A 17,400-nucleotide genomic window follows, 5' to 3' on the forward strand; every position below is an offset into this window, starting at 1 on the left:
ATAGTTGAGGAAACGTCTTTGAAATATCGTTAGCTTAGAACAGGCCTCTGACATACCTAATATGATCAGTTTTATATCTGGGTCCAATTTAGTTTTAAGTATTTTGGAAAAGGTATCAAAAATTCCCCTCCAGAAGTTTTGTAACTTTGTGCAGGAAGCAAAAGAATGGGTTATAGTTGCTTCTTGAAGGAGACATTTATCACAAAAAGGAGAGACATTTGGGAAGATCTTGTTCAATTTAGACTTTGAGTAATAAAGTCTGTACAGTATTTTAAATTGTATCAGGGAATGCCCAACATTAAGAGAGCAGTAATGTATGTTTAAGAGGCTTTCCTCCCAACTATCCTTTGAAATTGATAAACCCAATTCATCTTCCCATGCTCGCCTAATCATTTCAGAAGGTGGGATATGTGCAGTTAAAAGGGTATTGTAAATATAGGATATTAACTTACTTGTATCCGCCTTTCTATTCATGCATTCGTCTAATATATCTGGGCCCATAGAATGACAGTCTTGCGTGTGTGTTTTCACATAGTCTTGGATTTGAAGATATCTAAAAAAATTACTAGCTTTCAAATGATATTTCACCTGTAATTCTTGAAACGAGAGGAAGATCCCCTTCTCATAAAGATCTCCCAGCGCTTTAATTCCTAAGTTTTCCCATCGTGCAAACGCCTTATCTTAAGTAGATTGTTTAAATGCGGGGTTGTTGGCGATTGGTAAAAGGAGAGAGAATTTCTCAATTTGAGAGTTGATTTCAACTGCTATGAATTATCGGATTTTGCTCACGTGACTTAATACAGCAAGTCATGCAAGTCAATGCGAGGCATTTTGGAAATATTCATAGTTTCCTTCAGCAAAAGTCCAATGTGACAGATTTATTTGAGCCAACTTGCCAAACTAAAGAATATTTAAGGGTGGGTAAGTGATCTGTTGAGACTTCATGGATATAATGAATGCCATGCCAAGCTTCGGTTGAGTGGACTGTTGGTGCTGAAACAATGCTTTCATTTATAGAATAACCTAACGTAGCTTCAAAATATTCAGTATAGAAGACGATTATTGGCATTATCTGAGGAAAATGACCACAAAGTAGATGGAAAGGAAAAAGAAAGACAATTTAGGAAATCTAAGCAATCTAGGAAGCCTTGGCAACCATAATTGTTTAACTTGGTGATCTAAAATATCTTATTATTTTCACAGGTCCTCTATACCTCTAATCCGAGGCCTGTGCTTTTGTTTTATATTTTCACTAAAGGAAATGCATAGAGACAAGCTAGGGAGGAGCGAGAGGACCATCTGGGCCTGTGTCAAGTCCTCTTAAAAATTTGGGGGTCAGATTGGGACATTAGATTAAGTTCTAGACAAGGTTAGGACAAGGCCCAGGTTGAGAATGAAGTGTGGTTCATGGCAAAGTCAGAACTGAGTCAGATTATACAATTTAGCAAGAGGCAGGTTATAGATAATGCTAGGTCAAATATCAATCTCTTCAAAAGGAATCAATAAGATAGAAGAATGTGTAAATTGTATCCCTCAGTCAAGAACAGTGACACAGAGATTCAGTAGGTAACACTGCCTTACAGCTGCAGTGTCCTGGATTTGATGCTGACATCTGGTGCTTTCTATACAAAGTTGCATATCCTGCAGTCCTCGATATCTGAGTGGTTGATAGGGAACTGAAGGGTTAGGAGTTAGGACCCATCAGGAAGGCCAATTGGAGCAGTTGTCCAAGGAGATCAGTATTTGCAGCTATGCCTTCAGATCCAATACCTAATGTTTCCATTATATGCATTTCCATCATTCTTTGACAATGGGCTGTCTCCTTATCGTTTTTGAATGCTCTCAATTGGAAATTTGTGAGATCGAAGCCAATACCAACAGTATCAAATGCCATTTACCAGCCACATACTTACAATTGGTCCAGTGATCACCCGCACATCTTACACCTCATATATAGTTAAATAAATACTTATATACATACTCTCACTCTTTATACTCCCGTGTAGGAGAAAGTTGCTCCTAAACATGAGCTACTGAGTATTACTGAGTATTGGCCTTTTCTATGTCCAAGGTCTCAGTCATTTGGAGGAGAGGGTGCTCGGGGTCACGTGCCCATCTGACACAGAAATTATGATTGAATCAGAGTTCTCTGAGACTGATGCTCCTATCCAATATCATAATCATAATCATATTAATCAAAATCATACTTTAATAGCCAACTATGTGTTGCAACATACGAGGAATTTGATTTGCCATACAGTCATACAAATAAAAAGCAATAAAACACATAAAATACATTTTAACATAAACATCCACCACAGTGACTCCTCCACATTCCTCACTGTGATGGAAATTTTTTTTTCAAGCTTCTTCCCTTCTTTGTTCTCGGATTCCTCGAGCCTTCCGAGGATGGTACAATCTTGGATCCCATAGTTGGCCGTCGGGCCCTCTGCGTTGGGGCGATCAAACTCCTGCATCGGGGGATCTCAGCTCCCCCATGCCAGGTGATCGGAAACCGGGTCGGGGGCTAGTCAAACCTTGAAGCTTCCCGACATCAGTCTCTGCCTGAGACTGCGAGCTCCTCGATGTTAAATTCGCAGGCCGCGGTTGGAATGTCGATACCAGGCAAGGGATCGCAGGCTCCGATGGTAAGTCCACAGCCCCATGAGGCTCAAAGTCAGTCTCAAGCAAGGCCTCCAGCTCCGTGATGTTAGGCCGCAGAGTGATCGGAGATACGATCCGGAAATCAATCGAAACTCCGGCAACGTAAGAGATTATAAAAAGTTTCCCCAGACCGCCCTCCCCCACCCCCCACATAAAACAAACCAGAGAACTTTAACACATAGCACACGAAAACACACTAAAACTAACAAAAATAATGAAAAGACAGATAGACCGTTGGCGAGGCTGCCATCGCTGACGGCGCCACCCAGTGGTTTATCCTCTTTCATAGCCCATCTCTCTCTAAACCACAATCTCATTTGTTTGAAATCCTTCAGGTCTTTCAGCCAAGCTCATACATTTTCTGTTCCTGCCCCATGACCATGCTCTGGAACATTTCTTACTATATTATTTTAGATCCTGCCATGTTGTGGATTCTAGGGACCAGTTTAGAGGTGGATTGTGCACAGGATAAATCAGCAGGGACAAGGAGATTGTCACCACATGAGGGCCAAAGACTGGCTTGTGTGCCAAGAACCTAGAGAGCAATACAATTCCTGATCGAGAGCACTCAGAGAAAAGCACACGGAGACAACTCATAGTCAAAGAATGATGGCAATGCACACAATGATGCTTTGCATAGATTGCTTGAAAACCAATTTGAGATATTAAGAAGCTTAGGGGTAATATAGTTGTAACTTTTCCATGGAGATTGGAACCAATCACTTCCAAAGTCAAGTATGGTGCAGTAGATGATTGGTAAGCTGACAGCTTCCATGGCAGGTACACAAAAACTCAGCGGGTGCAGCAGCATCTATGGAGCGAAGGAAATAGGTAACGTTTCGGGCCAAAACCCTTCTTCAGACTGATAGCGGGTGGTGGGGAGAAGGAAGGAAAAAGGAGGAGGAGGAGCCCGAGGGCTGGGGGATGGGAGGAGACAGCTCGAGGGCTAAGGAAGGGGAGGAGACAGCAAGGGCTAACAAAATTGGGAGAATTCAATGTTCATGCCATCCGGATGCAGGCTCCCCAAGCGGAATATGAGGTGCTGTTCCTCCAATTTCCGGTGTTTCTCACTCTGGCAATGGAGGAGACCCAGGACAGAGAGGTCGGATTGGGAATGGGAGGGGGAGTTGAAGTGCTGAGCCACCGGGAGGTCAGGTAGGTTCTTGCGGACCGAGCGGAGGTGTTCGGCGAAACGATCGCCCAACCTCCGCTTAGTCTCACCGATGTAGATCAGCTGACATCTAGAGCAGCGGATGCAGTAGATGAGGTTGGAGGAGATACAGGTGAACCTCTGTCGCACCTGGAACGACTGCTTGGGTCCTTGAATGGAGTCGAGGGGGGAGACAAAGGGACAGGTGTTGCATTTCTTGCGGTTGCAACGGAAAGTGCCCGAGGAGGGGGTGGTACGGGAGGGAAGGGAAGAATTGACAAGGGAGTTGCGGAGGGAGCGGTCTTTGCGGAAGGCAGACATTGGGGGAGACATGGGGGAGCTTCCATGGCAGCACAGGCAGACTCAACATTGAGTGTGGCATTGCAACTTCAGACAACCTGCAGCCATCCTCAATTTGTTACCACCATAGTTCTGGATTCTATTATTGTCATACAGAGAGGCTATGCTTCCTCTGTGTTATCTGTCCATCTATGGGTTGCCTCAGGCCAGCTGATACCTAGTTTTAGAGGACCATCTGTGGGTCATGGATACCAACAGATCCACCACTTAACTAAAGTATCCATGTGTCTACCTGACAGTGTTTTTGCCCATCAGCCAGTTAATGTAGATTATGACGTGGTCTCCAACATGACCTCCCAACTTCTATACCCAATACTCTGTTTGATGAAGGCCAATGTACCAAAAGCCTTTATGACCACCTTAACTAACTGCGACTCGACCTTCAAGGAACCATGCCCCTGCACTCCTAGATCCCTCTGCTCTACAACACTCCCCAGAGCCCTACCATTCACTGCGTAGGTCCTGCCCATGTTAGACTTCCCAAAATACAACACCTCACATTTCTCCGTATTAAATTCCATCAACCATTCCTCAGCCCACCTGGCCAATTGATCAAGATCCTGCTGCAATTTTTCACAACCATCTTCACTATCTGCAAAACCACCCACTTTTGTATAATCTGCAAACGTGCTAATCTTGCAATGTATGTTCTCATCCAAATCATTGATGTAGATGACAAACAGTAACAGGCCCAGCACAGGTCACAGGTCTTCAGTCTGAGAAGCAACCATCCAAGAAGGACCAAAAAACTGAATCGGAAGTGTGAAATATTGAGAAATCTAGATAAGAAACATAGAGTGTAAAAAGTTTTTAACAATATTATAACAACTTCTGCATATATGTAAATAGGAAAACATAGCAAAATTGATGTGCCCCCCTTGTTAGATGATATAGGAGAAATTATTATAGAAAACAAGGAAACGGTAGTGGAATTAAACAATTTAAAATTGTGGCTGACTTCACAGCAAAAGACACAATAAAGAATTTCCCAACAATGATATATAATAAAAGATATAAATAAAAATTAAGAGTTAAACAATTTAGCATTTGTATTAAAATGGTATTGGTAAAGTTAGTGGGAATGCAAGCCTATAACCATCAAAATATACAAAGGCATAGGTTTTGAAAAAGATTGTGATGAAGACATCAGCATACACGTTGACTTCCTAAATTCAATAGGCTCTTGAATTATTTCCTTTGAAAAGTTACTATTGTAACTCAACTATGAAAGAAAGATATTGTGGGCGGCTCGGTGGTGCAGTGGTAGAGTTGCTGCCTTACAGTGCCAGAAGCCATGTTCGATCCTGACAATGGATGCGGTCTGTACGAAGTTTGTACATTCTCTTCGTGACTGCATGGGTTTTCCCCAGGTCCATCCCACACTCCAAAGACGTACAGGTTTGTAGGTTAATTGGCTTCAGCAAAGATTGTAAATTGTCCCTATTTGTAGGATAGTGCTAATGTACGGGTATCGCTGGTCTCTGCTCAGTGGGCACAAGGGCCTGTTTCCGCGTTGTGTCTCTAGACTAAACTAAACTAAAAAAAATGACTTTAAACACAATTTAAAAAAAAGGAAAAATGAACTCAATTAGATCTACAAGATAAATTCAACATAAATGGTAGTTTGCAAATGTTATTTTTAAATGTAGGAGAAGGCACCATGATTTTTTTCAAAGTAAACCAATTCAAGTATACTTTCAATAATTCCAATGGAAATTAATCATTTAGATTATATCGCTAGCTTGATACGACCTTAACAAATCAGTCGTTACATCATTGAGTCTTTACAACTAAATATTAGGTACAGAGAGTATAAGTGTGTTAAACTTTGCAGAATCTAATGTAGATACATTATGGCACTGATTTTCAGTGCTGGTGAATCCCTCTATTGGAAGGGCAACCTAAGAAGAAGTGTTCCCCCATATACTCTCAAACTATATGCCGTCCATAACTAGCAGTCAAACAGTTCACATGAAGGACCCAAGTGTTAAGGCCTCAAACACAAAAAGCAAAGTATGCAAATGCTAGAAATCAGAGCAGATGGTAATAGATTCACTCAACATCTCTGCAGAGAGGAGTAGCGTGAGATGCTGTTTTTTTTGGGCTGCAATAAGATTTTATCAGAGCTAGAAACAACTGAAGATGGGACATGCGTTAAACAGAAATGGTGTTAGGAAAAAAGGAAAGTGAGTAGGTGAATGTTAGACTCTGGGGAGAGTTAATGAGGATGTGAGGCAAATGAAATTGAATTTCTGTACAGTTGGTGTAAATGGGCAAATGATGGTCGGCATAGATAGTGTGGGCCAATGGATTTATTCCTTGCCATATGATACGATTCTAGCAAATTAAGTGGTCAAAGGCAGTATATTACAAGATTTGAAAGTAAATCAAAGATGTGCCAAAACGGCAAGTTGATCATTACTATCAGGTACCAATTGACAAAAATGGGGGCTGCTGCTTATGAACTACAATCGAGCCATTTGCATTGTATAGATACATGATAAGGGAATAACGTTTAGTGCAAGGTAAAGCCAGTAAAGTCTGATCAAAGACAGTCCGAGGGTCACCAATGAGTTTCAGGACTGTTCTCTACTTGTGGTTGGGTGGTTCAGCTGCCTGATAACAGCAAATTGAGAGAAGTATAAAATAACAGTTTCACCTCAAGGAAGGTTCAGGGGTCTCAGTGATGAGATGGGAAGAAGTAAAGGGGCATGTGGTGCATTGTCTGCAGGGATAGCCTCCGTGGGAATGGAAGTGATTGTGACATGGCAATCACATGACTGCTTTGGGGAATGTTTACGAGGGTGAGGACAGATATTGGTATTGGTTTGTTTGTGTCACATGAACCAAGATACAGTGAAAATCTGTGTGCTATCCTGTCAAATCACAGTATGTGCGAGCAAGTGCCAAATATGGTGTTGCAGCGGCATTGCAGTTACAGAGGTGATGGGATCTTGCCGGAGGTGATGGAAATAACGGGAGATAATCCATTAAATTTGGAGACTTTGTAGTGGAATGAAACTTGAAGTGTCAATCGGAGGAAGAAGTGTTCAGAGGAAAATAAAGAAAATTAAATAAATGTGGTCATGGGCCGTTTCAAGTGTAGGATGGGTAATGCAGGACTGAGGAAAAAAAAAAAAAAAAGGCATTCTGAGAGAACAGAGAAACAAAAAAGAGAATGGAATTCTTCATGAACACATTCTACGTACAAGGTTGCAGAACATGCTGTCAACAAAGCTGTGAGAGTTAATGGGATTATCATAGAAACTGGATGACAGTTTATACCCAGAACTTAACACAGGGAAAAGCTCTGGAACACTAGAAAATGCTGGAGTTACTCAGTAGGTCAAGCAACATCCCTGGGGAACAAGGATAAGTGGTCTTTCAGGTCATGCCCCTTTTTCAGTCTTCTTGGGAAAAGCTCAACTAGCTAAAATCGGGAAAACAATCTGTGTTCTATTTCGATAAATGACATTTTAAGTATCCTTTTCCCCCTGTGCAATATACCAACACCATTGTACAGAGCCCTAGTGAGACCACACCGGGAGTATTGTGTGCAGTTTTGGCTCCCTAATTTGAGGAAGGACATTCTTGCTATTGAGGGAGTGCAGCGTAGGTTTGCAAGGTTAATTCCCGGGATGGCGGGACTATCATATGCTGAGAGAATGGAGCAGCTGGGCTTGTACACTCTGGAGTTTAGAAGGATGAGAGGAGATCTCATTGAAACATATAAGATTGTTAAGGGCTTGGACACACTAGAGGCAGGAAACATGTTCCCGATGTTGGGGGAATCCAGAACCAGGGGCCACAGTTTAAGAATAAGGAGTAAGCCATTTAGAACGGAGACGAGGAAACACTTTTTCTCACAGAGAGTGGTGAGTCTGTGGAATTCTCTGCCTCAGAGGGCGGTGGAGTCATGTTCTCTGGATGCTTTCAAGAGAGAGCTAGATAGGGCTCTTAAAAATAGCAGAGTCAGGGGATATGGGGAGAAGGCAGGAACGGGGTACTGATTGTGGATGATCAGCCATGATCACATTGAATGGCGGTGCTGGCTGGAAGGGCCAAATGGCCTGCTCCTGCACCTATTGTCTATTGTCTATTGTCATTCACGCAGATTAGATTAAAATGTTACCAGGAAAAATAAATCTATAAATTGTTTGGCTCTTGCAAAATTATTCAGAGTAACTTCTTCCCATCAATCATAATCAGCATGATGGGGCACAATATCTAAACTGCTGATGTTTTAGTATAGTTGAACTCATTTTCTGTGACAGGCTTGGAATGTTCACTAATGTTCATTAATTGGTTAGAGCTTCAATCTTAAATGTTGTGAGTTTTAAACTTCTCTTGAAAATCACAATCCTTTTTGTCTACAGACTAAAGCTACAATTCTCACTTTTCACTGTTGCTTGTATAACTGGAGATCTCAGCACTTGCAAAGAATGTTGGTAAAAAAGACATAGTCCTTCAGACCCTGAATATTTGTTTCATTAAAGGAAATTCATGTTATATGCATGTGGCATTCTTCACCCAGAATGCAGAAAGTTCATCAACTTAAATGTTAACTTTGTTTTACAGGAAGCAAAGAGTAGGAGTAAACGGGTCCTTTTCAGAATGGCAGGCAGTGACTAGTGGGGTACCGCAAGGCTCAGTGCTGGGACCCCAGCTAGTAACAATATATATTAATGATCTGGATGAGGGAATTGAATGCAACATCTCCAAGTTTGCGGATGGCACGAAGCTGGGGGGCAGTGTTGGCTGTGAGGAGGATGCTAGGAGGCTGCAAGGTGACTTGGATAGGCTGGGTGAGTGGGCAAATGTATGGCAGATGCAGTATAATGTGGATAAATGTGAGGTTATCCACTTTGGTGGCAAAAACAGACTATTATCTGAATGGTGACCGATTAGGAAAAGGGGAGATGCAGCGAGACCTGGGTGTCATGGTACACCAGTCATTGAAAGTAGGCATTCAGGTGCAGCAGACAGTGAAGAAAGCGAATGGTATGTTAGCTTTCATAGCAAAAGGATTTGAGTATAGGAGCAGGGAGGTTCTACTGCAGTTGTACAGGGTCTTGGTGAGACCACACCTGGAGTATTGCGTACTGTTTTGGTCTCCTAATCTGAGGAAAGACATTCTTGGCATAGAGGGAGTACAGAGAAGGTTCACCAGACTGATTCCTTGGATGGCAGGACTTTCATATGAAGAAAGACTGGATAGACTCGGCTTGTACACGCTAGAATTTAGAAGATTGAGGGGGGATCTTATAGAAACTTACAAAATTCTTAAGGGGTTGGACAGGCTAGATGCAGGAAGATTATTCCCGATGTTGGGGAAGTCCAGAACTAGGGGTCACAGTTTAAGGATAAGAGGGAAGTCTTTTAGGACTGAGATGAGAAAATCATTTTTTACACAGAGAGTGGTGAATCTCTGGAATTCTCTGCCACAGAAGGTAGTTGCGGCCATTTCATTGGCTATATTTAAGAGGGAATTAGATGTGGCCCTTGTGGCTAAAGGGATCAGGGGGTATGGAGAGAAGGCAGGGAAGGGATACTGAGTTGGATGATCAGCCATGATCATATTGAATGGCGGTGCAGGCCTGCACCTATTTTCAATGTTTCTATGTTTTCACAGAAGTCGCCTAACCTTTTGCTCACCAGTTTTATTTTTAACCACGAATGCAAGCATTCTCGATATTTTTCTTTGAATAAAAAAACCCTATGTTTTTGGGCACTGCAATGTGCAAACAGCTCACATTAATATGCATAGCAGCAATGCTTATGCATTGAATTCTCATTAGTATTTTCATATTTACCATGCACTTGTTCTGTTTTTCTGTTATCAATAGGTTTTCTGCAGGGTCTATCAGTATCTTCTCACTGGGATATTTCCTGCATATCACCGTCAGTTTTGCTTTGCCTCATTCTCTATCCAAACAAGATCTCTAAGTGTTAATTTAACGCAAACAGTGGTTTTTGCCCTTGTTTCTGTTCAATGAGCCATTACATTAAAGAGCAGCCTCATGCATGAGCTTTAGTTCCTGACCTGATCTATTAGTTTGCTAATTAAATTGAATCATCACTGGATGATTCTCCATCTCAGCGACTGCACTTGTCGCATTAATCTCCAGCTCATTACTAAACATAAGAATATATATTTTCAGGTGTTTAAGCATCCAACCCCTGACTATGAAGCGTAGCTTTGGTAATGTTGGATAATAGATGATTTCAGATGATAGAGTGAGTAATGGAATTCGTAGGCTTCACATTGATAAATGTTTGATAGCTTACAGTTAGAGCCATCCTGAAAACAAAATGGGCTCATGCGCTAACGGAAGGTTATTCTTCCATAAACAATGAATTTAATATCAAAGCCCAGCTGTTCAGTTTGAGTGAGCAGAGACATTTAATTGTTATCATCAATTGTTTTTCATTGCTGGTCATTAAAAAATATTCCTTTGTTTATCCACATGCAGATATTAATTCTGCTAGTGTCCAGTTAATTCTAATATGTAGATCAATATAGATATTTAATAGACAATATGGACATTTCATGCTTAAAATTTAAAAAAAAACACTTACTGCAAGAATCTTTGACATACCTATTATTGATTCTTCTTTGTGAAAAATAAGCATATGGGTTAAATGTTGCCATCAAAATAATCGGTAAGCTGTTAGTACTTATGTGTAAATGATAGAACAGAAATGTGGTTTTAGACTAACATGCAAAGGTTGTTGCTCAAGCTGGTGTCGTCCTCTCTCTCCACTACACAAATATAGTTTTTTGCTGATTATTCATCAAGGAAATCCACTGAATAACATGACTTTGCTAGAGTAAGGCAGAAATTGATAGAAATTAAACAATGTGTAAGTTTAAATCCAGTCACTATCGTTCTATGTATGGTTTTAACAGGGCAATGACTGTTCATTTCCATGCAAATATTACTTAGTACAAGAACAGACTCCCACTCCCTCTTGTTGCAGTATTTATCAATGTAATTTATCCCTTACTTGATTTCTCATTCTATACATGTGCTGCCTTTGTATTCATAAACTCTGAATTGCATTCCTAAACTCTTGCTTCTCAATCCTCTTGCAGAGCCTAATTTCCAACGTGTCCAGTTAGTTTTAATATATAGATTAAGTTACATGAGCACCTAGTCAATCTGATTAAAAAAGGCACAAAAGCTTATCTTGCTCTGCCAGTATTTCTCAGACTGCAAGATTCTTACATTGAATGTATACCAACCTGCCATGTAAAAATCGAAACATAATGTAAAAATATTTTTCTGAGGTTTCTCGGAACATCACATTTGGGAAATCCTCTTCAGATCAGGCAGCATCTGTGGAAATCTATGTACTTATAAAACTCTCATCTTGTCCTCTTCCGGTTTGCGTTATTTTTAAATTTGCGCAAAAACGGTACCCGATAGCACTACGATTTTTCGCCACCTTACACCATTCTCCTGTGTGCAAGTCCAATAAGTTTTGTTCCGATCGGAGAAATAGTACAAAAGTTATGAAGGTTTAGAAAATGTAAAAAACGCCCCTTCTGGCACCCACTGTCAATTACCGGCGGCGAGGAGAATAAACAGCTGAAGGAGCAGAGTGTGTTGAGCAGCGTGCGGGCAGAGAGCAGTGTGCGGAGAGTGAGCAGTTAAGGGGGGTGACCAGCTTGCGGGCAGAAAGCAGCGTGCGGGCTGCTTGTGCAGCGACCAGCACGATGAGCAGGGAGCTCCTGAGTTGAACCGGAAACCTCTGATTGAAGCCGGATTGGGAGCTACTGTGTGAGGCCGAAAGCTGAAGGTGCGGAGTGAGCAGTGTGCGGAGTGAGCAGTGAGCGGGGTGAGCAGTGTGCGAGCTGTGTCTACTGTAACCACCACCACCCCCCTTTCCCCCACCCCCTTCCCCCACAGGCCCCTTCCCCCACCCCCACAACCACTTCCCCTACACCCCCCTTCCCCACACCTCCCTTCCACCACCCCCCTTCCTTCACCCCCTGACCACAACCCTCCCCCACCCCATTCCACCAGCCCCCCTCCCCCCACCCCCTTCCACCAACCCACTTCCCCCACACCACCGTCCCCACCTACACCTTTCACCCACACACCCCCCTTGCCCACCCCCTTCCTCCTCCCACATACCCAAACCTCCTTAACATCCCCCCTCCCCCACACCCACCACCCCCCTCCCCCACAGCACTCTCCTCCCCCACACAACCCCTCCCCCACACCACCCTCCTCCCCCACACCCCCTCCTCCCCCACATCCCCCTCCTCCCCCACCCCCCCCCCCCACACCACCCCTCCCCCACACACCCCTTCCCCACTCCCTCCCCCTGCCCCACACATCCCTGAGGGGGAATGAGCCGTGCCTGCGCAGTTAGAGGTTATGAGTGAGTGGTGGAATATTGCTTTGGGGAACGGGTTGCATTGGGGGAACAGGTGAGTGGTGGAATATTGCGTATTCAACGGGTCCCACTTAGTCTAGTAATATAGAAATTGCAACCATAGCTTCATCATAATAACTGGAATAACTGTGCAAGTTCCCTGAAGGTGGAATCTCATGTAGATAGGGTGGTAAAGAAAGCTTTTGGTGTGCTAGCCTTTATAAATCAGAGCATTGAGTATAGAAGTTGGGATGTAATGTTAAATTGTACAAGGCATTGGTGAGGCCAATTCTGGAATATGGTGTACAATTTTGATCGCCCAATTATAGGAAGGATGTCAACAAAATAGAGAGAGTACAGAGGCGATTTACTAGAATGTTGCCTGGGTTTCAGCAACTAAGTTACTGAGAAAGGTTGAATAAGTTAGGTCTTTATTCTCTGGAGCACAGAAGGTTAAGGGGGGACTTGATAGAGGTCTTTAAAATGATGAGAGGGATAGACAGAGTTGACGTGGACAAGCTTTTCCCATTGAGAGTAGGGAAGATTCAAACAAGAGGACATGACTTGAGAATTAAGGGACAGAAGTTTAGGGGTAACATGAGGGGGGAACTTCTTTACTCAGAGAGTGGTAGCTGTGTGGAATGAGCTTCCAGTGGAAGTGGTGGAGGCAGGTTCGATTTTATCATTTAAAAATAAATTGGATAGGTATATGGATGGGAAAGGAATGGAGGGTTATGGTCTGAGTGCAGGTAGATGGGACTAGGGGAAAATAATTGTTTGGCACGGACTTGTAGGGCCGAGATGGCCTGTTTCTGTGCTGTAATTGTTATATGGTTATATGGTTATAATGCTTTACAGGCCGTGTTGACCTTGCGGTGTAGTCTATGACTGTTTTAGTCTTTGTCTTCTTCTGCTACATTTCAGCCTGATGACGTGCAGTTGTTTTATGTAGCTATGGTGTCACCTTCCGTTTTTTAAGATGTCATCAGGCATGGGTTCTACACTGATTTAATTATGCTTAGCTACTATAGGCAATGAAGAAGTTCTTTCTCACTGAACTCTAGTTTTGGTGCATGTCATCATGCACTGCAACATTTTAAATGAAAATGAACATCCATTACAGAAATGTGAACACTTATCCTGTAGTCACTGTAGAGTGGTTAAACTTCAGAGCATGTATGCTTTAGAGTGTTTGCCAAGTTGATTGTTGAATTTAAGGTTCCACTTCTGTGGTCATAGTCTTTTCACAATGATTGTGTCACTGTTTGTAGAAACAATCTAGGGTATCATTGTGGTCGTCCAAACAGAAAATCATGTGGAAGTAGGCGATTCTATTACTTGTCTCTCTTGGGAAAAGCTAAATGGAGAGGCAAGGCTGGTAATGTGGAATGCCACTGTGATTAGAAAGCAAAATGATGGACAAACAACAAGTGAAGATGATGTATATCGAGTGTTTGTGATTACATGATAGAAAACATAAATTTTATAATTGGGCTCCCACCAATTCTGAGATACTAAGTAAAGATGCATTTGCATGAAAGAACAGATGAATGCTTCTTTACTTGAAAATATGAAACATGAAATATAGCAAATTTTGAGTTTTGAGGTAAAATAAATCTAAATGGTGATCAGGCAGAAAAATAATGATAGGAATTAATGCCCAGGATCAGTATATGTTTTATGACTATCATTGATCAGCCACCTTTGCACCTAACCCCATCACATTTTATGTTAGTATAATTGGGAATAATTCTGGTGACTAACTGCACTTTCCATAGCTGCGTTGCTGACTTGGGCACTTGCCTGTAAACAGATTGCTTTTCTAAAGTTAATTCTCAATGATCCTTTGATATTTGGCGTGATTGCAGAAATGTGTCTAAATTCAAGGGTTAATGGATTCCTCTGTTTCTACTTAATTACTGATTGATGATCTTTTCAGCTGCTGTGTGGTTGGCAGAGTAATTTATCTTAGGCTTTTCGCATGATGTTAACTCTGTTCTTATCCTCTTCTTCAGAGGGATGCCCCTGAGACTGGAACAGAATGACAGTGATGATTGTGAAATACATCAAGAAAGACAAACAGGACCTTACTTCCTCCACCACTGTTAAAAAAGCTCATCACCCACCCACTCCCACCCCCACACCTTGGCTAGCTAGGACGAACAACATATTTTCAGGCTCTTCACTATGATCAAAGTTAGCATCATTACCAGTCTCACACTGCAGCACATTATAGATGCAGAGGAAAAAAAAATTCTAAGTGCCTGAGCCCATACTCATCGACCGACAGGGATTGGATTTGCATAATTGGCAGAGTGTTTATTAAATAGAAACTTCAGGTTTGGAAAGCACTGCAATTATTTCTTTGCAGTGAAACTACTACAGTTCAAAACTATAGGCATCTCAGCCCAACATATGGCTTGATCCATCACACTTTAACTGCATGTGATTGAAGTCCAGAGTGATTATATTTTGCTTTTTTTTTGCTGTGTTTATTTTATCAGGTACAGCAAGTTTCTACCAACAAAAGTGCAATTCCAATTTTAAAAACCAAACTGTGTTTTTCAGAAAGAGATTTGCTTGTTAGGTCCAAGTGTCCCATCTCACCGCCATCTTAGGACGCAGCAGGAGCAATGAAAGCTTATTTGATATTATTGCTCCCAAAAAGAATGTAATTATTTCAGATGTCTTCTCTGAGCATAAACATTAAATTGTCAAAGCATCTGTGCATATATGCATTTATTGAGGAGGTGCTGTCGTTTAAATGCAAAAAAGTACCATTTTGAAATTTGAATACTGCAATATAAAACCAGAACATGATGTTTTACTGAATTTGTTTTGCAATTTTATTTCCATTATACATGTGACATTCTGTTCCTACAAGCTGCCAGTTACCACTGTCAAATATGTATGTTGTTGCTACTTTTGTTATTGCATTGCTTTGGGCTTTTTACGGAAAAATGAAAATAAATCATTAAATTATTGCTTAAAGGTTTGTTTTTTTAATTCTTGGAATATTACAAACAAAATGATTACGGTGTACACGGGACCAAGAGAAAGAGCGGAAAGTGGTCAGCCCATCAAGACACATACATGATTGACCTGTGCATCAGCACAAATTACCCACCTTTAATCCAGATACCTTGATACAAATACCCAAAATTAATATGTCAATATCAGTCTTCCACATTTGAATGATTGTATCCATTTTGGAATAACAGATTTATGTGAAATTTACATGAAAAGGTGTCTTCTCGTTTACTTCCAAACAACCAAAGATCATAGCTCTATGATCTTTGCTTACAACCATTGCTCTAATCTATGGTCGCTAGTTTTAATTTCTCCCACAAGATGAAATATAAAGTAGAACAACTCATTTGCGGTTATTGTATTTGCTAATTGTATATAAAAGCCACTGTGCACAATAGAGATCAATTCTGGGTTGTTTAGTTTAAAATATCTGGGCACATTTCAACTTAGTATGGTTAACATTAGTCGTACTATTTATGTCATGGGCTATATGGAGACATATCCTACATTATCTGCAGTAACTGTGGCTTCAGTGGATACTTGTAACCTTTTCATTTAGTTCACAAAACAAAATCCAGGAGAACATCAGAAATTGAGATGGTTATTAAAGGAACTGCACTTTTCCATCAATACCTTACACTTAGCATCCCACAGCCTTTATATTCAATAGCCAGCACAATCATATCTATCTATATTATTAAAAGTCTGATCTTGACCACTTCCTGTTGTTCTGTATATTGATTTTAGAAAAAAGGCTGTCACTTACGGCAGTGATTTTTGGCCATCTTACTCAGAGCCCCCTCCGCAGCGGAGGACAAGAGGGTTTTTCCCATCAATGACAAATAAAAGAGTTATTAGTGTTTAAAAAATGTTGAGATTCTCTCTCCTGAAGGCCACGCTCTACCGGAGGGACAATAAAACCCGGAAGGTGCCTTAGTTCTCTGCACGATGGGGGAGCGAGAGGTAGCAATTCTCAGTCTGAGCTGCGAATATCACTGAACACATGTCTACTAAACTGTGAGTGGTTTTACTGACCTGTCAGTGCCCTTAATGTGGTTTGAAAATGTAGTTTGAAAATGCAAAAGTGTGTTTTGGTTTGAAAGCGCTAAAGCTGTTTGCCTTTGGTTTTGAAAGTGCTAATGCAAGCTGTGTTGCCTTTGGTTTCGAAAGTGCTAATGCAAGCTGCATTGCCTTTGGTTCTAAAAGTGCTAAAGCAAGCTGTGATGCCTTTGGTTTTGAAAGTGCTAATGCAAGCTGTGTTGCCTTTGGTTTTGAAAGTGCTAATGCAAGCAGTGTTGCCTTTGGTTTTGAGAGGACTAAAGCAAGCTGTGTTGCCTTTGGTTTTGAAAATGCTAAAGCAAGCTGTGTTGCCTTTGGTTTTGAAAATGCTAAAGCAAGCTGTGTTGCCTTTGGTTTTGAAAGTGCTAAAGCAAGCTCCCTTGCCTTTGGTTTTGAAAGTGCTAAAGCGAGCAGGCTTGCCTAATTAGAGCTGCCTTGCCTTCTATATAATGAAGTCTAATTTTGACCAATTCCTGCTTGCACTTTATATTGATTTTAGAAAAAACGCTACCAAGTACAGTTGTGATTTTTGGCCACCTTACCCCATTCGCTCATCAGGTGCCGAGGATTTTTCCCATCGATGAAAAATAAAAGAGTTATTAGTCTTTAAAATATGTTGAGATTCTCTCCCCTTTCAATCACGCCATGAAGGCCATGTCCCTTCTGGTGGGAGGGGGAGAGGGAATATAAAACCCGGAAGTGTGGGCGTGGCTCAGTCTCTGCAAGATAGGGGAGGGAGAGGTCATGACACG

At 41.5% G+C, this 17,400-nt stretch overlaps 1 protein-coding gene across 1 annotated transcript in view; it reads left to right on the forward strand.

Annotated features, from left to right (window-relative positions):
- neto1 (neuropilin and tolloid like 1) overlaps positions 1-15,544 on the forward strand; it is a 264,701-nt gene extending 249,157 nt beyond the window's left edge. The window contains exon 10 of the mRNA XM_033018870.1: positions 14,575-15,544. Within this exon, the coding sequence (XP_032874761.1) occupies positions 14,575-14,668 (94 nt within the window). The 3' untranslated portion in view covers positions 14,669-15,544. The remainder of the gene's footprint in view (positions 1-14,574) is intronic.
- Positions 15,545-17,400: the final 1,856 nt, after the last annotated feature.

This window comes from Amblyraja radiata, chromosome 4, assembly GCF_010909765.2.
Source record: "Amblyraja radiata isolate CabotCenter1 chromosome 4, sAmbRad1.1.pri, whole genome shotgun sequence".
NCBI classification, from domain to species: Eukaryota; Metazoa; Chordata; class Chondrichthyes; order Rajiformes; family Rajidae; genus Amblyraja; species Amblyraja radiata.